Source organism: Pongo pygmaeus, chromosome 12 (assembly GCF_028885625.2).
Source record: "Pongo pygmaeus isolate AG05252 chromosome 12, NHGRI_mPonPyg2-v2.0_pri, whole genome shotgun sequence".
NCBI classification, from domain to species: Eukaryota; Metazoa; Chordata; class Mammalia; order Primates; family Hominidae; genus Pongo; species Pongo pygmaeus.
This window is the reverse complement of record NC_072385.2, coordinates 101,458,632-101,478,028: the sequence shown is the minus strand read 5'-3', so window position 1 is coordinate 101,478,028 and position 19,397 is coordinate 101,458,632. Positions and strand designations below refer to the sequence as shown.

Genomic DNA, 19,397 nt, shown 5'->3' with positions numbered 1-19,397 from the left:
TTATATTCTTATTCTTAATTTTAGGATAAAATAATGAGAGTAATTTACTACTGTAATTAGTTTGGTCACTTAGTCCACAGATTTATTTAACAAATACTCAAATGCTTGTTTTGTATTTAATAAAAGCAGGCACTCTTATAGTCACTAGTAATATGGGTCTCATGGAATTTACCTCCTAATGGCAATAGAAAGTAAACAGATACATATACCATGCCATATGGGCATAAAAGCTATGAAGAATGTTAAAACAGAGTATGGCAATATTAGTTGTTGGATAGGTAATTGCATGTAAGTGTGAGAGAGTGAGAGAAAAAGAGAGACAATGTGTATGGTATTTTCAATATAAGGGGCCTAAGAAAGGCTTCCATGACAATAGAAATACAGAACCCTGAGGAGTATATTTTGTGAGTTCTAGGAAGAGAAATATGACCATTGTTGTTGGAGTGCTGTGAATATAAGGGAGAGTGGTAGGGAGGGAGATCCAAAGAGGTAGCTGGGTGCCAGTCATGGTCGCTCAAACCTGTAATCCTAGCACTTTGGGAAGCCAAGGCGGGTAAATCAGTTGAGGCCAGGAGTTTAAGACCAGCCTGGCCAACATGGTGAAACGCCGTCTCTACTAAAAATACAAAAAGTAGCTGGTGTGGTGGTGCGCACCTGTAATCCCAGCTACTCAGGAGGCTGAGGCAGAGAATTGCTTGATCCTGAGAGGCAGAGGCTGCAGTAAGCCAAGATTACGCTCCACTGCACTCCAGCCTGGGCTATAGAGCAAGACTCCATCTCAAAAAGAAAAAAAGAGGTAGAGGTACCTGGGAGCTGGATCATGAATGCCTTTATAAAAGGTCAGGCACGGTGGCTGACATCTGCAATCCTAGCATTTTGGGAGACTGACGCAGGAGGATCACTTGAGCCCAGGTGTTCAAGACCCACCTGGCCAATATAGGGAGACCTCGTCTCTATAAATAATAATAAAAAAATTAGCTTGACATGGTGGTATGTGCCTGTGGTCCCAGATACTTGGGAAACTGAGGTGGGAGAATCACTTGAGCCCAGGGAGTCGAGGCTGTAGTGAGCTGTGATTGTGCCACTGCACTCTGGCCTGGGTGGCAGAGTGAGACCCCATTTCGGGGGGGGAAGAAAAAAAGACTTTCATGCTACATGAGATGGGAAAGTGTTAGCAGGTTTGAATACAGGAGTGATGTGGTATAATTTATATTTTACAAAGATTACTTTGACTTTGTATTTAGAATGATGGTTGTGGTGGGGAGGGCAGTGATAGAATGGTTCTAGTTTGGTTGCTGTTGTGCTAATTCAGGAATGCTGATGGCAGCTTGGACCATTGTGATAGTGATGGAGGTAGTGAAAAGAGTGGTTAGATTCTGGATATAATTTGGAGGTACAAGGAATAGAATTTGCTGATGTATTGAACATACTGTGTGAGAGGGGAGAATAAAGGATAGCTTTCAGGTTTTGGCCTGAGTTCACTGAAAAATGAAGTTTCTGTTTACTGAGATTTGGAAGTGGGTTTTTTCATAATGAGTTTGAGATGTCTAGTAGACATTTGGATATGAGCCTTAAATTTAGTGGAGGAGTTTTGAGATTTTCATTTTCCAGCATATATATAGCATTTAAAACCCAAGAATGAGTATATATAAGAAATGCAATAAATTGTTATTTTGAAATGAAGATTCTGGGACCCTACTCATAGATCTAGGGTGGGTACCAGGAATTTGCAGGTAATTCACATTAAATCGTTCACACTTTGAGGAATAAGAATTTATTGGTATGTGCAAGTCTCAAGGCAGGTGTAGATTTCTAAAGTAAGATCATTCATTGCCCTTTGTTTAACCTTCTCCATTGGAGCTATTTTATCTCTTGATCCAATTGAGAAACACCAGATTTTGTTGGAAGCTGCAAAGCAAAAAGTAGGAAAGGTGACCTTAATGATAATATGGTTGTGGCTGAAGAAAGATTTTTGCTTTATTTAGCATTTTTCCCCTTATTTGACAGCAACAGCTGGGATGAACATGTATTTGAATTAGTACTACCTAAAGCTTGTATGGTTGGACATGTGGACTTCAAATTCGTTTTGAACTCAAACATCACCAATATTCCACAGATACAAGTGACACTGCTGAAAAATAAAGCTCCAGGATTAGGGAAAGTCAATGGTAAGAATGTATCAAAATTTATCGTTGAAGATTTTATTTTGTGGTTGATTTCTGAAAACTAATTTTCAACTTGGCTAAGTTTTGTGTCCCTTTCTGCCCCTCATTGCCATTTGCCTGCTCTACTTTTTGTGATTTTATTTAGAAAAGTAATTCAGAGAACATTTCAAAACTTTTCAGTGACCCAGTAATGTTCAGAATTGCATAAACTTGAATCATATAATTATGCTTTTTTGGAAGTGAGATTAGTTCTCTTGTAAATTAGTTTGACTTTTAGCATTACTAGCTTTATGTATTTCTTTTCCTAGGAGAAAACTTAATTGTGAATAGAACTGTTATGGAAGTTACTTTTAAGGTTATTAGTGAAGCCAGCCTTTCACGTAATGCTAAAAAATACACTCATTTTTATCTTTCTTACAAGTTCAGAATTTGTTGCACTGAGTTATTAAGGTAGATTATACACATTTAGCATGGTTAGAAACTAGGTGTTACTACTCAGTGTTTTCTCTTTAATAAGTTAAAGAGGCTGGGGATAATTTCACGGCAAAATGGCAACTTAACTCCAGTTTCAAACATTAAAACTTGAAAATTTTCCTTTTTGAAAAATTACATATACGTCTGGCACTCTCTGTCTGTGGGTTTCACATCCCAGGAGTCAACCAACCTCAGAAACAACCAATCATGGATTGAAAATACTATGGGGGGAAAAAATAAAAAAAATTACAACAATAAGAAAATATACAAATAAAAAGTAGTATTAGACCACATGTGGTGGCTCATGCCTATAATCCCAGCATTTTGAGAGGCCAAGGCAGGAGGATCACTTTAGCTCAGGAATTTGAGACCAGCCTGGGAAGTATAGCAAGCACATGTCTACAAAAATTTTTTTAAAAAATTAGTTGGGTGTGGTGGTGCACACCTGTGATGCTACTCAGGTGGCAGTACTCATGAGGCTGAGGCAGGAGGATCACTTGAGCCCAGGATTTGGAGGTTACAGTGAGCTATGACTGCACCACTGCACTCCAGCCTAGGTGACAGAGTGAGACTCATAAATAAATAGTATTTGCATGGCATTCACATTGTATTAGGTTTTATTAGTAAACTAAAGATGATTAAAAGTATACGGGAGGATATGAATAAGGTTATATACAAATATTATGCCATTTTATATAAGAGACTGGAACATCTGTGGATTTTGACATCTGTGGGGGTCCTGGAACTAATCCCCCACAGATACTGAGGGATGGATGATTATATGTGTGTCTGTGTATTTATGTGAGTCTGTGTGTATATGGATATGTTCATATGTGTTCAGCCTTTTGACAGATTTTGAATTAATTGGGTGGAGGACTCAGGATTTGTTAGTGTCAAAGCTCTGCAAGTGCTTGTACCATGCAGCCTAGGGTAAGAACTTTTAGTTTAGTTGCCAGCAGATTGTTTCTTTAGGCAAATATTTTATTACCATTAAAAGAGAGAAGAATGTATAAAACAATTGAATCAAAATTTTCCTCCAACCATTTTATAGCATCTGTGATGAAAATCACACAAGTTCCCAAGTTAACAGGAAATTTTAGATTTTTCAGGCACATAAATCATTGATATTAAAGAAAATTAAGCTTACTAATATTTTTATCCTCTAGAAACAGCAGTAGATAGGCAGATCACCTTTCCTTTGTCTCCAGCTCTTAACATTGAAGTGGAACAAAATGGGAAACCGTCCCTGGTTGATTTGAATGAAGAAATGCAGCACATGGATGTAGAGGAATCACAGTGTGAGTTAAATTATAGAGCTGTTGTCCATGACAGTAAAAGGAGTAGTGATCTGAATGCAACATGTTGGGCAAGATTTCCTTATGGCTTGCAAAAACTTGGTTTCAAGAACACAATTAAAAAATAACCTATAATTCTGCTTTGGCAATATGCTTTAACTTTCAGCTCATCTTTTGTGACCACAGCTGCGCTAATGCATTCTTGGTTTTTAATATCTTGGGATTTGAAATCAAGTCGTGGTTTATAATTTTTTTGAAAATAAAGGTGAACTGTAAAATAATATGGGAATGGAAAGCAACATAACAAATAATTGATTATAGTTCCTTAGCATGACAATTAATTCTTATTTTAACACATTCTAAGTATGATATTTTGTGTGGTGGTATTATATGTAAATGGGATATTTGCTTATTAAATATTACATTTTAAATGAATGAATCTAAAAGAAAAATATGTATTTTTCTTTTTAGGTCTTAGATTATGTCCATTTTTGGAGGATCATAAAGAAGACATTCTGTGTGGGCCAGTATGGCTTGCTAGTGGCCTTGATCTATCAGGGCATGCTGGAATGTTGACGTTAACAAGCCCCAAACTTGTTAAAGGTGAAGTAATATATTTTACAAAAGCAGAATTAATAATACCACAGTTGTAAAAAAGATGAAAAAAAAAACTGATCTCAAAAAAAATAAGATTGTTGTCTTTGGGACTTTCGTTCGAAATCTCATCAGTTTTCTGGTAGCTGAGGTCATTTCCTGTCGTAAAGTAACTATGGTTATCTGATCCTACTTTTTGTGTTTTAGAGGTCTCAGTGCTTTTTGAAAAAACGTTGAAGAAATGACTACAGGATGACTTAGTGTGACATAACAGAGCTCTTTTGAGTAAGCAGACATTATGTTCTGCCATTTTTACCCTTCCCATCACATCAGAGTCCCGTCTCTTCAGAGTTTTATTATATATTATTACAGTATCTTCCCTTAAAAGAGGTTTTTTGTTTGTTTTTGTTTTTTTGAGACAGTCTCATTCTGTCACCCAGGCTGGAGTGTAGTGGCGCGATCTTTGCTCACTGCAACCTCCACCTCCCAGGTTCAAGTGATTCTCTTGCTTCAGCTTTCCAAGTAGCAGGGATTACGCCCAGCTAATTTTTGTAGTTTTAGTAGAGATGGGGTTTCACCATGTTGGCCAAGCTGGTCTGGAACTCCTGACCTCAAATCATCGGCCCACCTTGGCCTCCCAAAGTGTTGGGATTACAGGCGTCAGCCACCGCACCTGGCCAAGAGAGGTTTTTGTTTTTTTTTTGGAGACAGAGTCTTGCTCTGTCACCCAGGTTGGAGTGCAGTGCTATGATCTCAGCTTGCTGCAACACCCACCTCCCAGGCTCAAGCAGTTCTCGTGCCTCAGCCTTCTGAGTAGCTGGGACTACAGGCATGTGCCACAACGCCTGGCTAATTTTTTGTTGTGTTAATGGAGGCGGGGTTTCATCATGTTGCCCAGGGTGGTCTCGAACTCTTGAGCCCAGCCAATCTGCCTGCCTCGGTCACCCAAAGTGTTAGGATTGCAGACGTGAGCCACCACTCCAGGCCAAAAGAGGATTTTTATTAGAAGAGCTTCGACAGTATCATATAAAATGATTTGAGTGTCATAAACAAATGCAGATTATAATGAATGTTTTAAGATAATAGGCTATCATGTTGATAATTTAGAAAAATCAGTAGTAGGACGTTTTCAGCTTTTGTATTCTGGGCGTGAATTTAAAAAAGCCAACACAAAATGACTAGTCCAATTGTTAAAGAAATTTGGGGTGGGGTGGGATGTAGAGATCCTTCTCCAACCCAAGAAAATAGCTGACCAACTATATATCAACTATTTACATTTGTGTACATTTGCTTCCTAATGTTTGTCCACATTCACACATAACCATTTAATTGCAGACATAGTACAGGTCAAGTATCCCTTATCTGAAATGCTTGGGACCAGAAGTGTTTCAGATTTCAGATTTTTTTTCTGGTTTTGGAATATTTGTGTTATACTTAACTAGTTCGGTATTCCTAATCCAAAAATCCAAAATATGAAATGTTCCAATGAGCATTTCCTTTTAGCATCATATCAGCTCTCAAAGAGTTTTGCATTTTGGAGCATTTTGGATTTTCAGATTAGGGATACTCAGCCTGTATATATGCAAGTTTTGTGCTTTCTTATTAGGTTTTCGAGATGTTATGTGTTAGGTTTCATGCTGGGATATAGTAGTGAACAAAAACTCATCTCAAATTGTTTAGATTATAAGTTTTGTTCAATGAGAGTGTGAATCTTAAATTTTTATGTGGAAATAGGAATATTGGTGTTTTTAAAAATTTTTTATTTTTAGAGACACAGTCTCCCTGTGTTGCCCAGGCTGGTCTCCAACTCCTGGGCTCAAGGGATCCCCCTACCTTGGCCTCCCAGAGTGTTAGGATTACAGGTGTGAGCCACCACGTCTGGTCAAAAATACTGATTTTGACAAAATGGAGTGTAGAATTACATGGCATGTGTTTGGAAAGTATTAATTTTCTTAGAATATACTAAGATATTTTTTTCCATAAAATTCTCCCCAACATCTTTGAAACTGAACAAGATAAGTGCTAAGTTTTTTTGGACGAGTAAAGGGGTAACGTTGGCCAAAGAAATTTTGAAACAGAATGTCAGATACCACAACATAGAGAATAGTACAGTAGTGTTAAGAAAAATGTAACAGTGTAGTGCTAGCACAGCAGGCAGGTAGCTAAGTAGAGTGATAGCATTTATAATCATGAAAGATTTAATACCTGGTAATGCAACAATAGACTGATAGTTTGCTGGCAGACGTAGTAATTTGATGATAATTAAGAAATGTATTTTATATATAGATTGTGTAGTATGATCCCAGTTTAGTTAATATCACATACTAGTGATAATAGTTATTTGAGTGTTGTTTTTTTTTTTCTTTTTGAGACGGAGTCTTGCTTGTCGCCCCGGCTGGAGTGCAATGGCGCCATCTTGGCTCACGGCAAGCTCCGCCTCCTGGGTTCACGCCATTCTCCTGCCTCAGCCTCCTGAGTAGCTGGGACTACAGGCGCCTGCCACCACGCCCCACTAATTTTTTTTGTATTTTTAGTAGAGACGGGGTTTCACTGTGTTAGCCAGGATGGTCTCGATCTCCTGACCTTGTGATCTGCCTGCCTCACCCTCCCAAAGTGCTGGGATTACAGGCGTGAGCCACCAGGCCCGGCCTATTTGAGTGCTTTCTTTGTGTCAAGCACAGTTAACAGTGGTTTAGTTAACTCTGAGGTAGGAACTATTAGTCTTATTTTACATTAGAAGAAACTGAGCCACAGAGAGGATAATTTGTCATGTGCCTAATAAATGGCAGAGCCATTATTCAAACCCAGATAGTGACACCAAAGCCTGCATGCACATTTTTAACTGTCATCACTATAATGCTATGTGTATATGTGCACATATATATGGATGTGTGTACATGTATGCATAAGAAGACTGGATGGATATACGTTCTGTAATTATCTGGATGATAGCTTAATGACAGTTGTGTGTGTGTGTGTGTGTGTAGTTTACAACATTTTTACCATTAAAATGAATAATATTGGGGAAAAAACATGCCAAATGTTTATCTCAGTTAGTCAAAGATAATGGTTTTATACTATTCATATCATTCCTTTGTTCGTTGTTTTTTGCTGACAGCATGTGAAGGTGGTTCAACTTTCTTCTGCTCAAACAGTATAATTTGAAAGTTCTGGCCTACTTTACTTTTTGTGGAGTTAGTTGTTGATCTTGTTCTATGAAGATGAAAAACAGTGGAATTTATTGGTGATTCAGTTATTTTCCCCATTCTACTCCACTTCTCTAGGTATGGCAGGAGGAAAATATCGTTCATTTTTAATCCATGTCAAGGCAGTGAATGAAAGAGGAACAGAAGAGATTTGTAATGGTGGTATGCGTCCTGTAGTAAGGCTTCCATCCCTAAAACACCACAGTAACAAGGGTTATTCACTTGCTTCACTTTTGGCTAAAGTTGCAGCAGGCAAGGTATGAAACTGTCATTTTGAATAATAACAATACAGTTTTAAACATTGTGGATCAGATTTAACACACTATTAGAAGTAGTGTGACCCTTCAGTGATGTTTTACTATACACTTGTTTTGTTTGTATTTTTTCTTTGGAGTGACTTAAATATATTTGGGAAGAAGAATGTTTTGAGTTAACTTTATTATTTCATTTTATTTATTTTAGAGTTTTGAGACGGGGTCTCACTCTTTCCCCTAGGCTGGAATGCAGTGGCGCAAACTCGGCTCACTGCAACCTCTGCCTCCCAGATTCAAGCCATCCTCCCACCTCAACTTCCCTAGTAGCTGGGATCACAGGCGTGTGCCACCACGCCCAGCTAATTTTTGTCTTTGTAGTAGCGACGGGGTTTCACCATACTGACCAGGCTGGTCTCAACTCCTAACCTCAGGTGATCTGCCCACCTTGGCCTCTCAAAGTGCTGGGCTTACAGGCATGAGCCACCGCACCCAGCCTGAATTAACTTTAGGCAAATTACCTAGCTTTTATAATGTATACTGAATAGGGAGTAATTGTTAGCAGATATTTCCCTTTATAATTATTTTAGACCATAATATTTATTTTGTTTGGTATTCTTTGTATGCCCTCTATTGGCAACTCGCAATCTTGTTTTTGGTGACTGTTTGGGAGTATACAGAAAGAGAAGTTGGGGAATAATTTTAAGACAGGTTCTAATCCTCATGGTTGATTTTCTGAAAGTAGCTGTGAACCGTGCAGCTGTTTACAATTGACTTATCTTGGATTTCCTGGAACTCAGGAAGGAGGTTTTGTTTATCATCATTATTTATAAGGAATCATACTGATACTGATCAGTAATACCAGTCATCTTACATATATATAGGTCTTCCAGTTTTTCAAGGATGTCTGTGTACTTTATCTGATGTAATCTTTGTTATAACTCTGAAGTAGGCATAGCAGGTTCTGTTACCTCCCTTTTTTAAATATTGAAAGTGAACCTTAGCGATTGGGGAGCCTGACATATCTCACGTAGTTATTTTATTTTATTGTATTTATTTATTTATTATTATTATTATTATTATTATTATTTTTGAGACAGAGTCTTGCTGTGTTGCCCAGGCTGGAGTGCAGTGATGTGATCTCAGCTCACTGCAGCCTCCACCCCCTGAGTTCAAGTGAATCTCTTGACTTAGCCTCCCAAGTAGCGGGATTAAAGGCACTTGCCACCATGCTTGGCTAACTTTTGTATTTTTTGGTAGAGATGGGGTTTCACTGTGTTGATCAGGCTGTTCTCGAACTCCTGAGTTCAAGTGATCTGTCTGCCTCGGCCTCCCAAAGCTCTGGGATTACAGGCCTGAGCCACCGCACCCAGCGGGAATTGGACTCAGGACTTTGGTTTTATCATCTGTAATCATTGGGTTATTGCCTTTAAAGTAGTGGCTGTGTCTTTCTTTTTTTCCCCTATTATAATTCTGGAGAAAATTAGTCATTTACTGAATATGATGGTACAAGCTATCATTTTAATTTGAGATTGATGTTTTGATGGCCACAATTCAGTTATCTTCCTTTATTTTATAACTTTAATAGTAAATGATTTTTAGTTTAGTTTATTTTTTAAAATTCATTATTATTTGTAATGTTTAGGAAAAATCGTCTAATGTTAAGAATGAAAATACAAGTGGCACCCGTAAATCTGAAAACCTCCGGGGCTGTGATTTACTTCAAGAGGTCTCAGTCACCATTCGAAGATTTAAGAAAACTTCAATTTCTAAGGAAAGGTAATTTCATTGCATTATCTTGCTATTCTTACAGTAATGAAAGTGCAAAACATACCAACACACACATACACAAATATAAAAATCTTTTACCTGAAAATTTTTTTTTGTCCGTTTTTCTTAAATAATTATAATCTTGATGAGAGTATGAGTTGTTTTTATACTTCATTGGTTTATCTCTATTGTGTGCACAGTGCTTGTTGTATAACAGGAATGGATGATAGTTATTAATTTGACACGTACTCGTCAGGCAAGGGAGCGTGTATCTATAGTCCCAGCTACTCAAGACGTCGGGGTAGGATGATCACTTGAACCCAGGAGTTTGAGTCCAGCCTGGACAACAGAGGGACACCAAATCTCTGGAGAAAAAAAACAAAACAAAAAGAAATTATACACATTCCATGTTACATTACAACACATTATTGTAAATGTAATTTTAAAAAAAAATTTCTACAAACGAAATACTTGACATATAGCTATTGATTGTTTTAAAATGTACTTGAGATGTTCATGATTTAAAATGAAATATTGCATTACCAGCCAGGTTGTGATAGCTTTAGTTGTTCTGTTTTGGTTGGTAATGTGTTTATATTTTCTTTTTTTGTAGAGTGCAACGATGTGCCATGTTACAGTTTTCAGAATTTCATGAGAAGCTTCTTAATACTCTTTGCAGAAAAACAGATGATGGCCAGATCACAGAACATGCCCAGAGCCTTGTGTTGGATACTCTCTGTTGGTTAGCTGGAGTTCATTCAAATGGACCTGGAAGGTTAATAATTAAAATTTTGCTTACCACTGTTGATTGCCATTTAGATGTTATGATTGCAAGTTCAGGATGAGTCTAAATGTCTGCTGTTGTTTTGCAGCTCAAAGGAAGGAAATGAGAGCCTACTTTCAAAAACACGAAAATGTCTGTCAGACATCGTACGTGTTTGCTTCTTTGAGGCAGGACGAAGTATAGCCCATAAGTGTGCCCGATTTCTAGCCTTGTGCATTAGGTTGGTATGTTTTTAAGTTGAAAGCGTACTTTCTAGGTACACCTGCAATTTAGTGGGTGATACCTTGTTTATAGTGTGATTTGATCCTTGTTTAATGTATGTATAATTTAAGAGAATTTCAAAAGTTGATGAACATTGTTGATAATCTTAACAAGAATTTTGGGTTTTTAGGGGAAATTGTCATGTTAAATAAGTCTATTTAACTTTTAAGAAAAGAAGTCTGCTGAGCTTCTCTGCCTGTTAGTAGCAGTTTGGAGAATTTGGCAACGGAACTTTTACACCCCTTTCACTCCTACTTTCCTTGGTTGTCTTTTCTTGCCCTAAAGTGTTTTCTCTGTTATGTAACAATCTTACCGACTTTTTTTTTGTAGCATTGTGCAGACCCTTTTTTTCTAAACCCTGAAACAAATTAGAACAGTCTGCCCTGATCCCCAGGGCGTGTGTCCCAAGACCCCTCCCCTCCCCAGTGGATACCTGAAACTGTAGCTAGTACTGAGCCATATATATAGTATTGTTTTTTCCTATATATACATACCTGCAGTAAAGTTTAATTTATAAACTAGGCATACTAAGAGATTAACAATAACTACTAATAAAATAGAACAGTTATAATAATATACTATGATAAAAGTTATATGAATGTGGTCTCTCAACATATCTTATTGTACTGTACTCACCTGTGTTTGGACCGCACTTGACCGTGTGTAACTGAAACTTTAGAAATTGAAACTGCATATACGGGTTCTTAATGTTTAAAGATTCCTACTTGCTACTGTATCTAGGAAGTGTCTAAGAGCTAATGGTCAGTATTGACTGTTGTAAAGATAATGGTTTAATGCATAAGAAAATATTTACAATGATTCTTAGTTATAATCAGTCCCCGCTATCTTTTGGTATTTTATATAGCTTTAAGGCAGGTTTTTCTTTTAATCGGTATAGAATACATTTTAAAGATTTTTAGGTACCACAGCAGGTTTGGGGTTGAATTTAGACCTTGAGTAATGTCTTTACAATTTTTCTTTTTAAAAATTTTTCAGTAATGGCAAATGTGACCCATGTCAACCAGCATTTGGATCTGTTCTTTTGAAGGCTTTACTTGATAATATGTCGTTTTTACCTGCAGCAGCAACTGGTGGTATGTAAAATTAATTTAATCACAAATAGTTATAGTCATATGGAGCATCTCATATGTATACTTAGGATTATTTCATAACTATTTTTTCTCTATTAAAGTTCACTTTTCTGTAGCTTATCTGTATTTTTTGAAGGGATCAATAGATTGTGGCTGGGTGGGCATATACTCCGTCAATAGTACTCCAAGGAAAAGGTTCATGGAGCAGTTACGTTAATATCAAGTCATCTCAATTCATAACTGTTTTTCTGTACTTCATTACAATCATTGAGTTGTTTGGTTGTTTACTGACTGTAACAGATCAGATGTCAGAAACTAGAATTCCAGCATGTGCCAGGGAGGTGACCTAAATAAGTAAAACGGTCCAGGTGTCATTGCACATGCATATGTTTTGTGTGATTGGTAGGGACTGTGGCAAACTGGAATTTCCTAAAAGGGGCCAGTGTTTTTTTTTGTTTTTTTTTTTTAAAGCACCTGAGGACTCTGTGGAAATGCCTTTGAAGAATGAATGTAATTGGAGGTAGAGAGTAGAATGATGGATACCAGAGTCTGGGAGGGTGAGTGGGATTTGAAGAGAGGTTGATAAATTAGTATGAATATATGGTTAGAAGAAATAAGTTCTAGTGTTTGATAGCATAGTAGGGTGACTGTAATTTGTGGTATATTTCAGAATAGTTAAAAGATTTAAAGATCTTTTATCTTCAAAATGCAGAGAGGTGACGGATATCCTAAATACCCTGATTTGATCATTGTGCATTGCATACATATTTCAAAACATCACATATACCCCCTATATATGTGCAATTATTATGTATCAAAAAAGAATGAATGTAGTTATCAAGTAGGAATTCATAAAGCAGTTCTCTAAAATAGCACATATATAAGGTAATGAAGATTTTTAAAGATTCTTACTGTTTTTGCTAGTACATGGTGTTACTGTGAAGGGCTACTAATTTGGTCTTTTAAGCCAAATTTTATGTATTGATAGACATTTTTCACCATCTATTTTATTAAAAAACAAACCATTCAGGCTGGGCACAGTGGCTGACACTTGTAATCCCAGCACTTTGGGAGGCCATGGAGGGAGGATTGCTTGAGGCCAGGAGTTTAAAAAAACAACCCATTCAACAAGTTACCTCAGTGAGTTATATATTTCATAAAGATTTCATCTTTGTGTTAAACAAAAAAAATGCTTGTTTAGAGTTGTTAAAAAGTTATATCATTTTCTTAATCTAGATAAAGCATGTTTATATTTACATTGAACATATTTTGGCTACAACCATTAACTATGGAGTAGAACATTTTGACTCAGTTGCTCATTACGATAGTCTCTAATGTTTAAAACCTTCTTAAGGATAATTTTAAAGTTAGGACGCTTAAGTTTTGGCATGTATGTAGCAGTTAATAAAAAAAAGTAAAAATACACTGTCATGATATCTTTTAAGCAATGTTGATCTGTACCTAACGCATTATAGAATAATTTTATTCCCCATTCATTTACTAAAATGGGCTGTTTGAAGCTTACTGCCATCCACTATTTTTAAAAGTTTAGTACAGAGAAACAGTATGTTGGTAAGGATGATTTGAAGGACCTGCAGTCTCCTCACTTTTTCAGCTATTTTGAAGTGTCCCTCAGAGGCATCTCACATTATTATACACCTAAATAAATACACATTATTATACACCTAAATGACTTTATAAAACTCTCCAGAAATATTTGAAATTCTTAGTGTAAGACTGTGCCTCAGTGTGTTGTTTATATTTTAAGTGTCCTCTTTGATCCCTCCAAGGAGTTATCTTTGTAAATTGCCCATAAGATTGTCTTTCCAGAAAAGGGAATATCTTTCTAGCAAAAGGAAGTATTCTGATAAATAGGTAATCTTAAATTCTCATTGTTAGAGGAAAAGGAGGAAAAAGAAACATTTATTTTGTTGTTGTTGTTTCCAGGTTCTGTCTATTGGTATTTTGTCTTACTGAATTATGTGAAAGATGAAGATCTGGCTGGGTGCAGTACAGCTTGTGCATCTTTGCTTACTGCAGTGTCCAGACAGTTACAGGACAGGCTAACACCAATGGAGGCTTTACTTCAGACAAGGTATTTTAGTATATCTAATGACTAATAATAGGCATCTCTGAGTATGATCCCGCTTTTGCAGAGAACTGTTATTTAATATATATATATATGCTGAAAACAGTCTTTTTCTTACAAAAATGTTTAGTTTATACCTTACTTTTTCCATATGATAATAGCCTGAGGTTTTACTTTCTTGTTTTCTCAGAAATTACTGTTTTGTTTTTTTTTTTTTTTTTTTTTTGGAGATGGTATTTTGTTCTTGTTGCCCAGGCTGGAGTGCAGTGGCATGATCTCGGCTCACCACAACCTCCGTCTCCCGGGTTCAAGCGATTCTCCTGCCTCAGCCTCCCGAGCAGCAGGGATTACAGGCATGCACCACCAGGCCTGGCTAATTTTGTATGTTTAGTAGAGACGGGGTTTCTCCATGTTGGTCAGGCTGTTCGTGAACTACCAACCTCAGTTGATCCGCCCGCCTCAGCCTCCCAAAGTGCTGGGATTACAGGCATGAGCCACCCTGCCTGGCCAGAAATTACTCTTTAACAGTTTGATAAATCCTTATGATGGTTATTCAGAGGGCTAATTTTATTTAATAATGAAAAGTGGTATTCCCTGCTAATGGAAGAAGAATGTAATGTGTCTGTTTCTCTGTGCACTTTATAGGTGGAATTATGTGAGTCACTTATTGTCCCATAACTAGTATTCTTCTACCTGCTACTTATATTTCAAAACTTTTAACATGATGAATTAAGCAATAGCAAAAGGTTAGATTTAAGTTCTTGCCTGATTGTCTACGTTTGAAGTAAGGCATTCCTTTATTTAGAGCAGTGATTTTATAATTTCCTAGGTTAGATGTTCTGATTTTGATGACATTTTACTCAAAGCCTTTGTACTTGAGGCTATGTCGTAGTGATTCAGGGGAGAGAATGGTGCCTGATATCCCTCGCTTCAATCTGCAGGTGGCAGTCTTAGTACCTTAGTTGCCAGCTTATTGGAATCACATTTGTTGAGTCTCTGGACAGTGTCTTTTAGAGTATAGATTGCAGGGAACATAGTTGAGATTCACTGAATTTGATGGGTCAAATCTAGTCAGCACTGTTAGTCAGACTGCTTTTAAAACTAAGTAAAGGTAATTTGTTAATTAGATGGCTGAAAGGAAAATTGTTAGTGCATTATTTTATTTTTCAGATATGGATTATATAGCTCACCATTTGATCCAGTCCTCTTTGATTTGGAGATGAGTGGCTCTTCTTGTAAAAATGTTTATAACAGCAGCATTGGTGTCCAGTCAGATGAAATTGATTTATCAGATGTCCTTTCAGGTAGTGATTTCTTTTATTAAAGGAAATTCTGAATGTTGTATCTTGGATTTAAGTTGCCATTTGACTTAATAGATTATAGTCATGATGTTTTGTCTTTAGAAAGCTAAAATTCCTTAGAACTTATCATATGAATTATTAAAATGTTTCCTAGAAGTTCTTAACTTCCTCTTTCCCTCTGAAGAAAATCCCAGTATATTAAAGTCATATTTGAAAGGGTTGTGACTTTAATTTTTTGTTTTTGTTAATGCATTTTATTTCAGTGTGATTTTAATGCTTATAAGAGACTATTTAAAATTTATTTGTTGTAGCCTTTTCAGTTTTATTTGATGTATCTTTGCTGCCTCTATAAAGTTAAAGAACATTTCCTATTTAAAAAATACAAAATTAGTAATATATACTTACTGTAATAAGTAAGGATGCACAAACAAAAGATAATTTTCTGCATCTGTCACTTTCTTGAGGTAAGCTTTGTATACATTACATATATCCTTTTATACTTTCTGAAGAATGTTTTTTGGATGTATGCATGACATTATTTGTATAATCTTTTTAAGTGCTAAAATTTGCGGTTTACTTTTGTTAGATAAAAGAGTGACTATTTCATTTTTTCCTTCCATCTAATTGCACTTATTGCAAATGTTGTTAGGATACAAAAATGTTAGAAAATTTGCAAACAGATAAAGGTAATAACCAGATACAAATAAATTTTGAGAGAGAAGTTCAATTTTATTGAAAAGTAACTTATGAGGTGTAATAAAAGCAAAATAAAAAAAAATCAAATACAAAAATATAAATGAAATGTAAAACGCCTCAACCCCAACCTTTCCACCCTCTTAGGTTACTATTGTTAACTGGATGTTTAGCTATTTAAACTTGTTTGCTACCCGTATTCGTTAATATAGTTTCTAATGAAAGATCATACTACACATACTGGTCTGTCACTTGCTTTTTAATTGCTTATGCTGCCTTGAATATATGTGTTATTGCTATTTGATGACTTAGGCTCTTGATTGCCTTACACGCATCTCACCATTTTCTGTCTTCTCTATCCAAGTGACGCATCAATTAGAACATTGCAATTTATGATTGAAACTAGTAGGAGAGACTAGAACTGGAGATACCGATGCCTTCAGTATACCAAAAGAAGCAGTGAAATCCGTTAGGGTGAAAGTGTAAGGGAAGGACTGTAAGGTTCATTCCAAGCTCTGAGGTCATCAGGTTTGCAAATGAGTAAAGAAGACTCAGAATAAGGGATTTAGAAATCATGATATGTCGGCCGGGCGCGGTGGCTCACGCCTGTAATCCCAGCACTTTGGGAGGCCGAGGTGGGCGGATCACGAGGTCAGGAGATCGAGACCATCCTGGCTAACACGGTGAAACCCCGTCTCTACTAAAAATGCAAAAAAATTAGCCAAACGTGGTGGCGGGCACCTGTAGTCCCAGCTACTCAGGAGGCTGAGGCAGGAGAATGGCATGAACCCGGGAGGCGGAGCTTACAGTGAGCCGAGATAGCGCCACTGCACTCCAGCCTGGGCGAAAGAGCGAGACTCCGCCTCAAAAAAAAAAAAGTCATGATGTGTCTCCACTTTAATGTTTCATCGTGTTGTTCCTCATTATTAGTCTCTGTACAGCATTTTTTGTTTTTGTTGTTAATGGCATCAGTGGCACAAGACAGAAATGTCAGTGTCATTCATGATACTTATATCTTTCTTATCACCCATATTGAGGATATCACCATATGGCACCTATTTTTCCACTAGTGTATGCAGTTGTTCCTCTCTATCCGTGGGGAATTGGTTCCAGGACTCCTCACAGACAACAAAATCTGTAGATACTCAAGTCCCTTATGAAAAATGATGTAGTGCAGTTTGTGTGTAACTTACACACATCCTGCTGTGTGCCTTAAATCATTTCTACATCACTTATAATACCTAATACGATGTTAATGCTACGTGAGTACTTGTTTTACTGTATTGTTTAGGGAATAATGACAAGAACAAAGGGCTGTAACAGACTCAGCCATTCATTTTTTTCCCCTGTATATTTTCTGTCTGTAGTTGGTTGAATCCATGGATGCCAAACCCACAGATACAGAGAGCTGAGTGTGTGTCAAGTTTGCTCACTCTCTTACCTCCCATGATCACAAGTTACAGTCATCTTGAACCCAGACTACAATAATAGCTTTCACACTGGTCTTCCTACATCTGTTCTTGCCTCACTTCAGTACATTCTCCACATTGCATTGAGTAGTATGATCTTTCAGTTACTTTACCTTTCTCCTTAGAATACTTTTCATGTCTTCCCATCTTCTGAAGTTCAAAGTTTCTAATACAGCATATAAAATCCTAAATGATTTGGCTTTCTTTTCCTTGCCACTTTATCTTGTGTCATTGCCCCGTTTAGTCTTCTTTGGCCCTGTGATTCTCAAAGTGTGTTTTATAGACCCCCAAAGAGTTCCTGAGATTATTAAGGGGATCTATATGGTCATAACTATTTTGATGATAGTAGAATGATGTTATTTGTCTTTTTGATTTCATTGACATTTTTATCGATTTTGAAAAAGCATGGTGTTATTCACTGTGCACTTGTAATAAAAATGTCAGTTTCATTTTAAAATGCCCTTGATGTTGCAGTAAAAATTATTAATTTTATTAAAATTTTAACCCATGAATACACATCTTTTATTCTGAGATGAATGATACATATGCATAGTGTACTTCTGTGGCGTGCCAAAGTACCATACTTGTTTCAGGGAAATGTGCAGTTGAGTTACAAGCTGAACTACTTGCTTGTTTCTTGGAATACCATTTTTATTTGCAGTAATGACTGACAGACAAACTACGCTCATTTACACTGCGTTATTTGACAGTTGTTTTTTGAAAAGTGAATGAGAAACATCTCCCATAGTGAGCTTGATAGCTTCCCAGTATGTAGACTTTTCTCATGGAATCTGATATTAGAGAGTGTAATTTTCCAATACTGGATAATGAAATGTGTCAGCATTTGGAATATTTGTATACAGTGGTGAACCAATATTTTCCAAATGATCAATGCATGATGTTTCACCATTATGCATGGGTAAAGTTCTTTAAAAGTATAAGATATATCAGTTGATCTTAATGTAACAGAGTTTGAGATGTTCATTGGTAAGATTTCAGATACCACATTGTAACCTTTAAGAAATTACCACTTGTCAAGTTTTTGAATATGCAAGTATTTTAAAATATTCTTTTTCCAACTACGTATTTGTGTTGGGCCAGATTTTTTCACTTACTTCTACTGAAACAACATATTATAACACGTCGAATACAGAGGCAGGTAGGAGAATCCAAGTATCCTCTGATACTTCACATTTTAAAGAGATTTTTAAATAGGTAAAACATTGTCACTTTTTCCATTAAATTATTTTTGCTTCAGAAAACAGTTTTCATCAAATTATGCTATTTTAACATTTAATGTGTTTATTATTAAATGAATTAATATTTAAATTTCACACCTTAAAATTTCTACTATGGTAAATACCAGTAAAACAATGGAAACAAAAGCTCTTCAGGGTGCTTAATATTTTAAAGATACGTAGAGGGATCTTAGAATTGAGAACTGTTCCTCTAGCCATACTGTTCTTTCAATTCCTTAAATGTGCCATGTTACTTTGCTGTGGGGTTTTCACTCATGTTCTTACTGCATGGCTTTTCTCCCACTTCAAGGGAGCAAATGTATGAAACTCTCTTATTCTTCCCATAAATCCCCTCATTTCGTCAGAGAAGCATTTTATTATCCCATGACTTAGGACTGATTGCCCCTTGACTTACTAGTCCTTTAAATTTCTCTTAAGTAAAACTTTGCAGCTTAAAAAAAAGTTAGGTTAATTCCTAATAACCACTAACATAGAATATAGTCTTCATGAGGACTGGGACTTACCTTTTATTCTTCTGTCTCCCAATTCTTGTATTGAGTAAGTGTGCAATAAGCATTTTTTGGAAGATGTGTCAGGCCCTATGCTGACCCCCAATAGGACATTGGAAAACAAGGTTATGACAGTTTATTCTTGTATTTGATAGTCCTTCAGCTGTTAATGACAGTTTTTATATCTCCCCATTCTTTTCATCTGTG

At 36.5% G+C, this 19,397-nt stretch overlaps 1 protein-coding gene across 25 annotated transcripts in view; it reads left to right on the top strand.

Moving 5' to 3' along the window:
* BIRC6 (baculoviral IAP repeat containing 6) overlaps positions 1–19,397 on the top strand; it is a 258,658-nt gene that overhangs the window by 73,865 nt on the left and 165,396 nt on the right. For 17 of the 25 annotated variants that reach the window (XR_010123126.1, XR_008500630.2, XM_063648842.1 and 14 more), the window contains exons 13-22: positions 2,008–2,168; positions 3,806–3,937; positions 4,406–4,537; positions 7,813–7,991; positions 9,631–9,764; positions 10,369–10,530; positions 10,628–10,759; positions 11,797–11,894; positions 13,839–13,986; positions 15,151–15,284. Coding sequence is in view for 23 of the 25 variants with exons in the window: in XM_063648842.1 (XP_063504912.1) it covers positions 2,008–2,168; positions 3,806–3,937; positions 4,406–4,537; positions 7,813–7,991; positions 9,631–9,764; positions 10,369–10,530; positions 10,628–10,759; positions 11,797–11,894; positions 13,839–13,986; positions 15,151–15,284 (1,412 nt within the window). In the remaining 2 variants the exon portion in view is untranslated. The remainder of the gene's footprint in view (positions 1–2,007; positions 2,169–3,805; positions 3,938–4,405; positions 4,538–7,812; positions 7,992–9,630; positions 9,765–10,368; positions 10,531–10,627; positions 10,760–11,796; positions 11,895–13,838; positions 13,987–15,150; positions 15,285–19,397) is intronic. The other 8 variants (XM_063648841.1, XM_063648836.1, XM_054475622.2 and 5 more) reach the window with 2 other exon arrangements.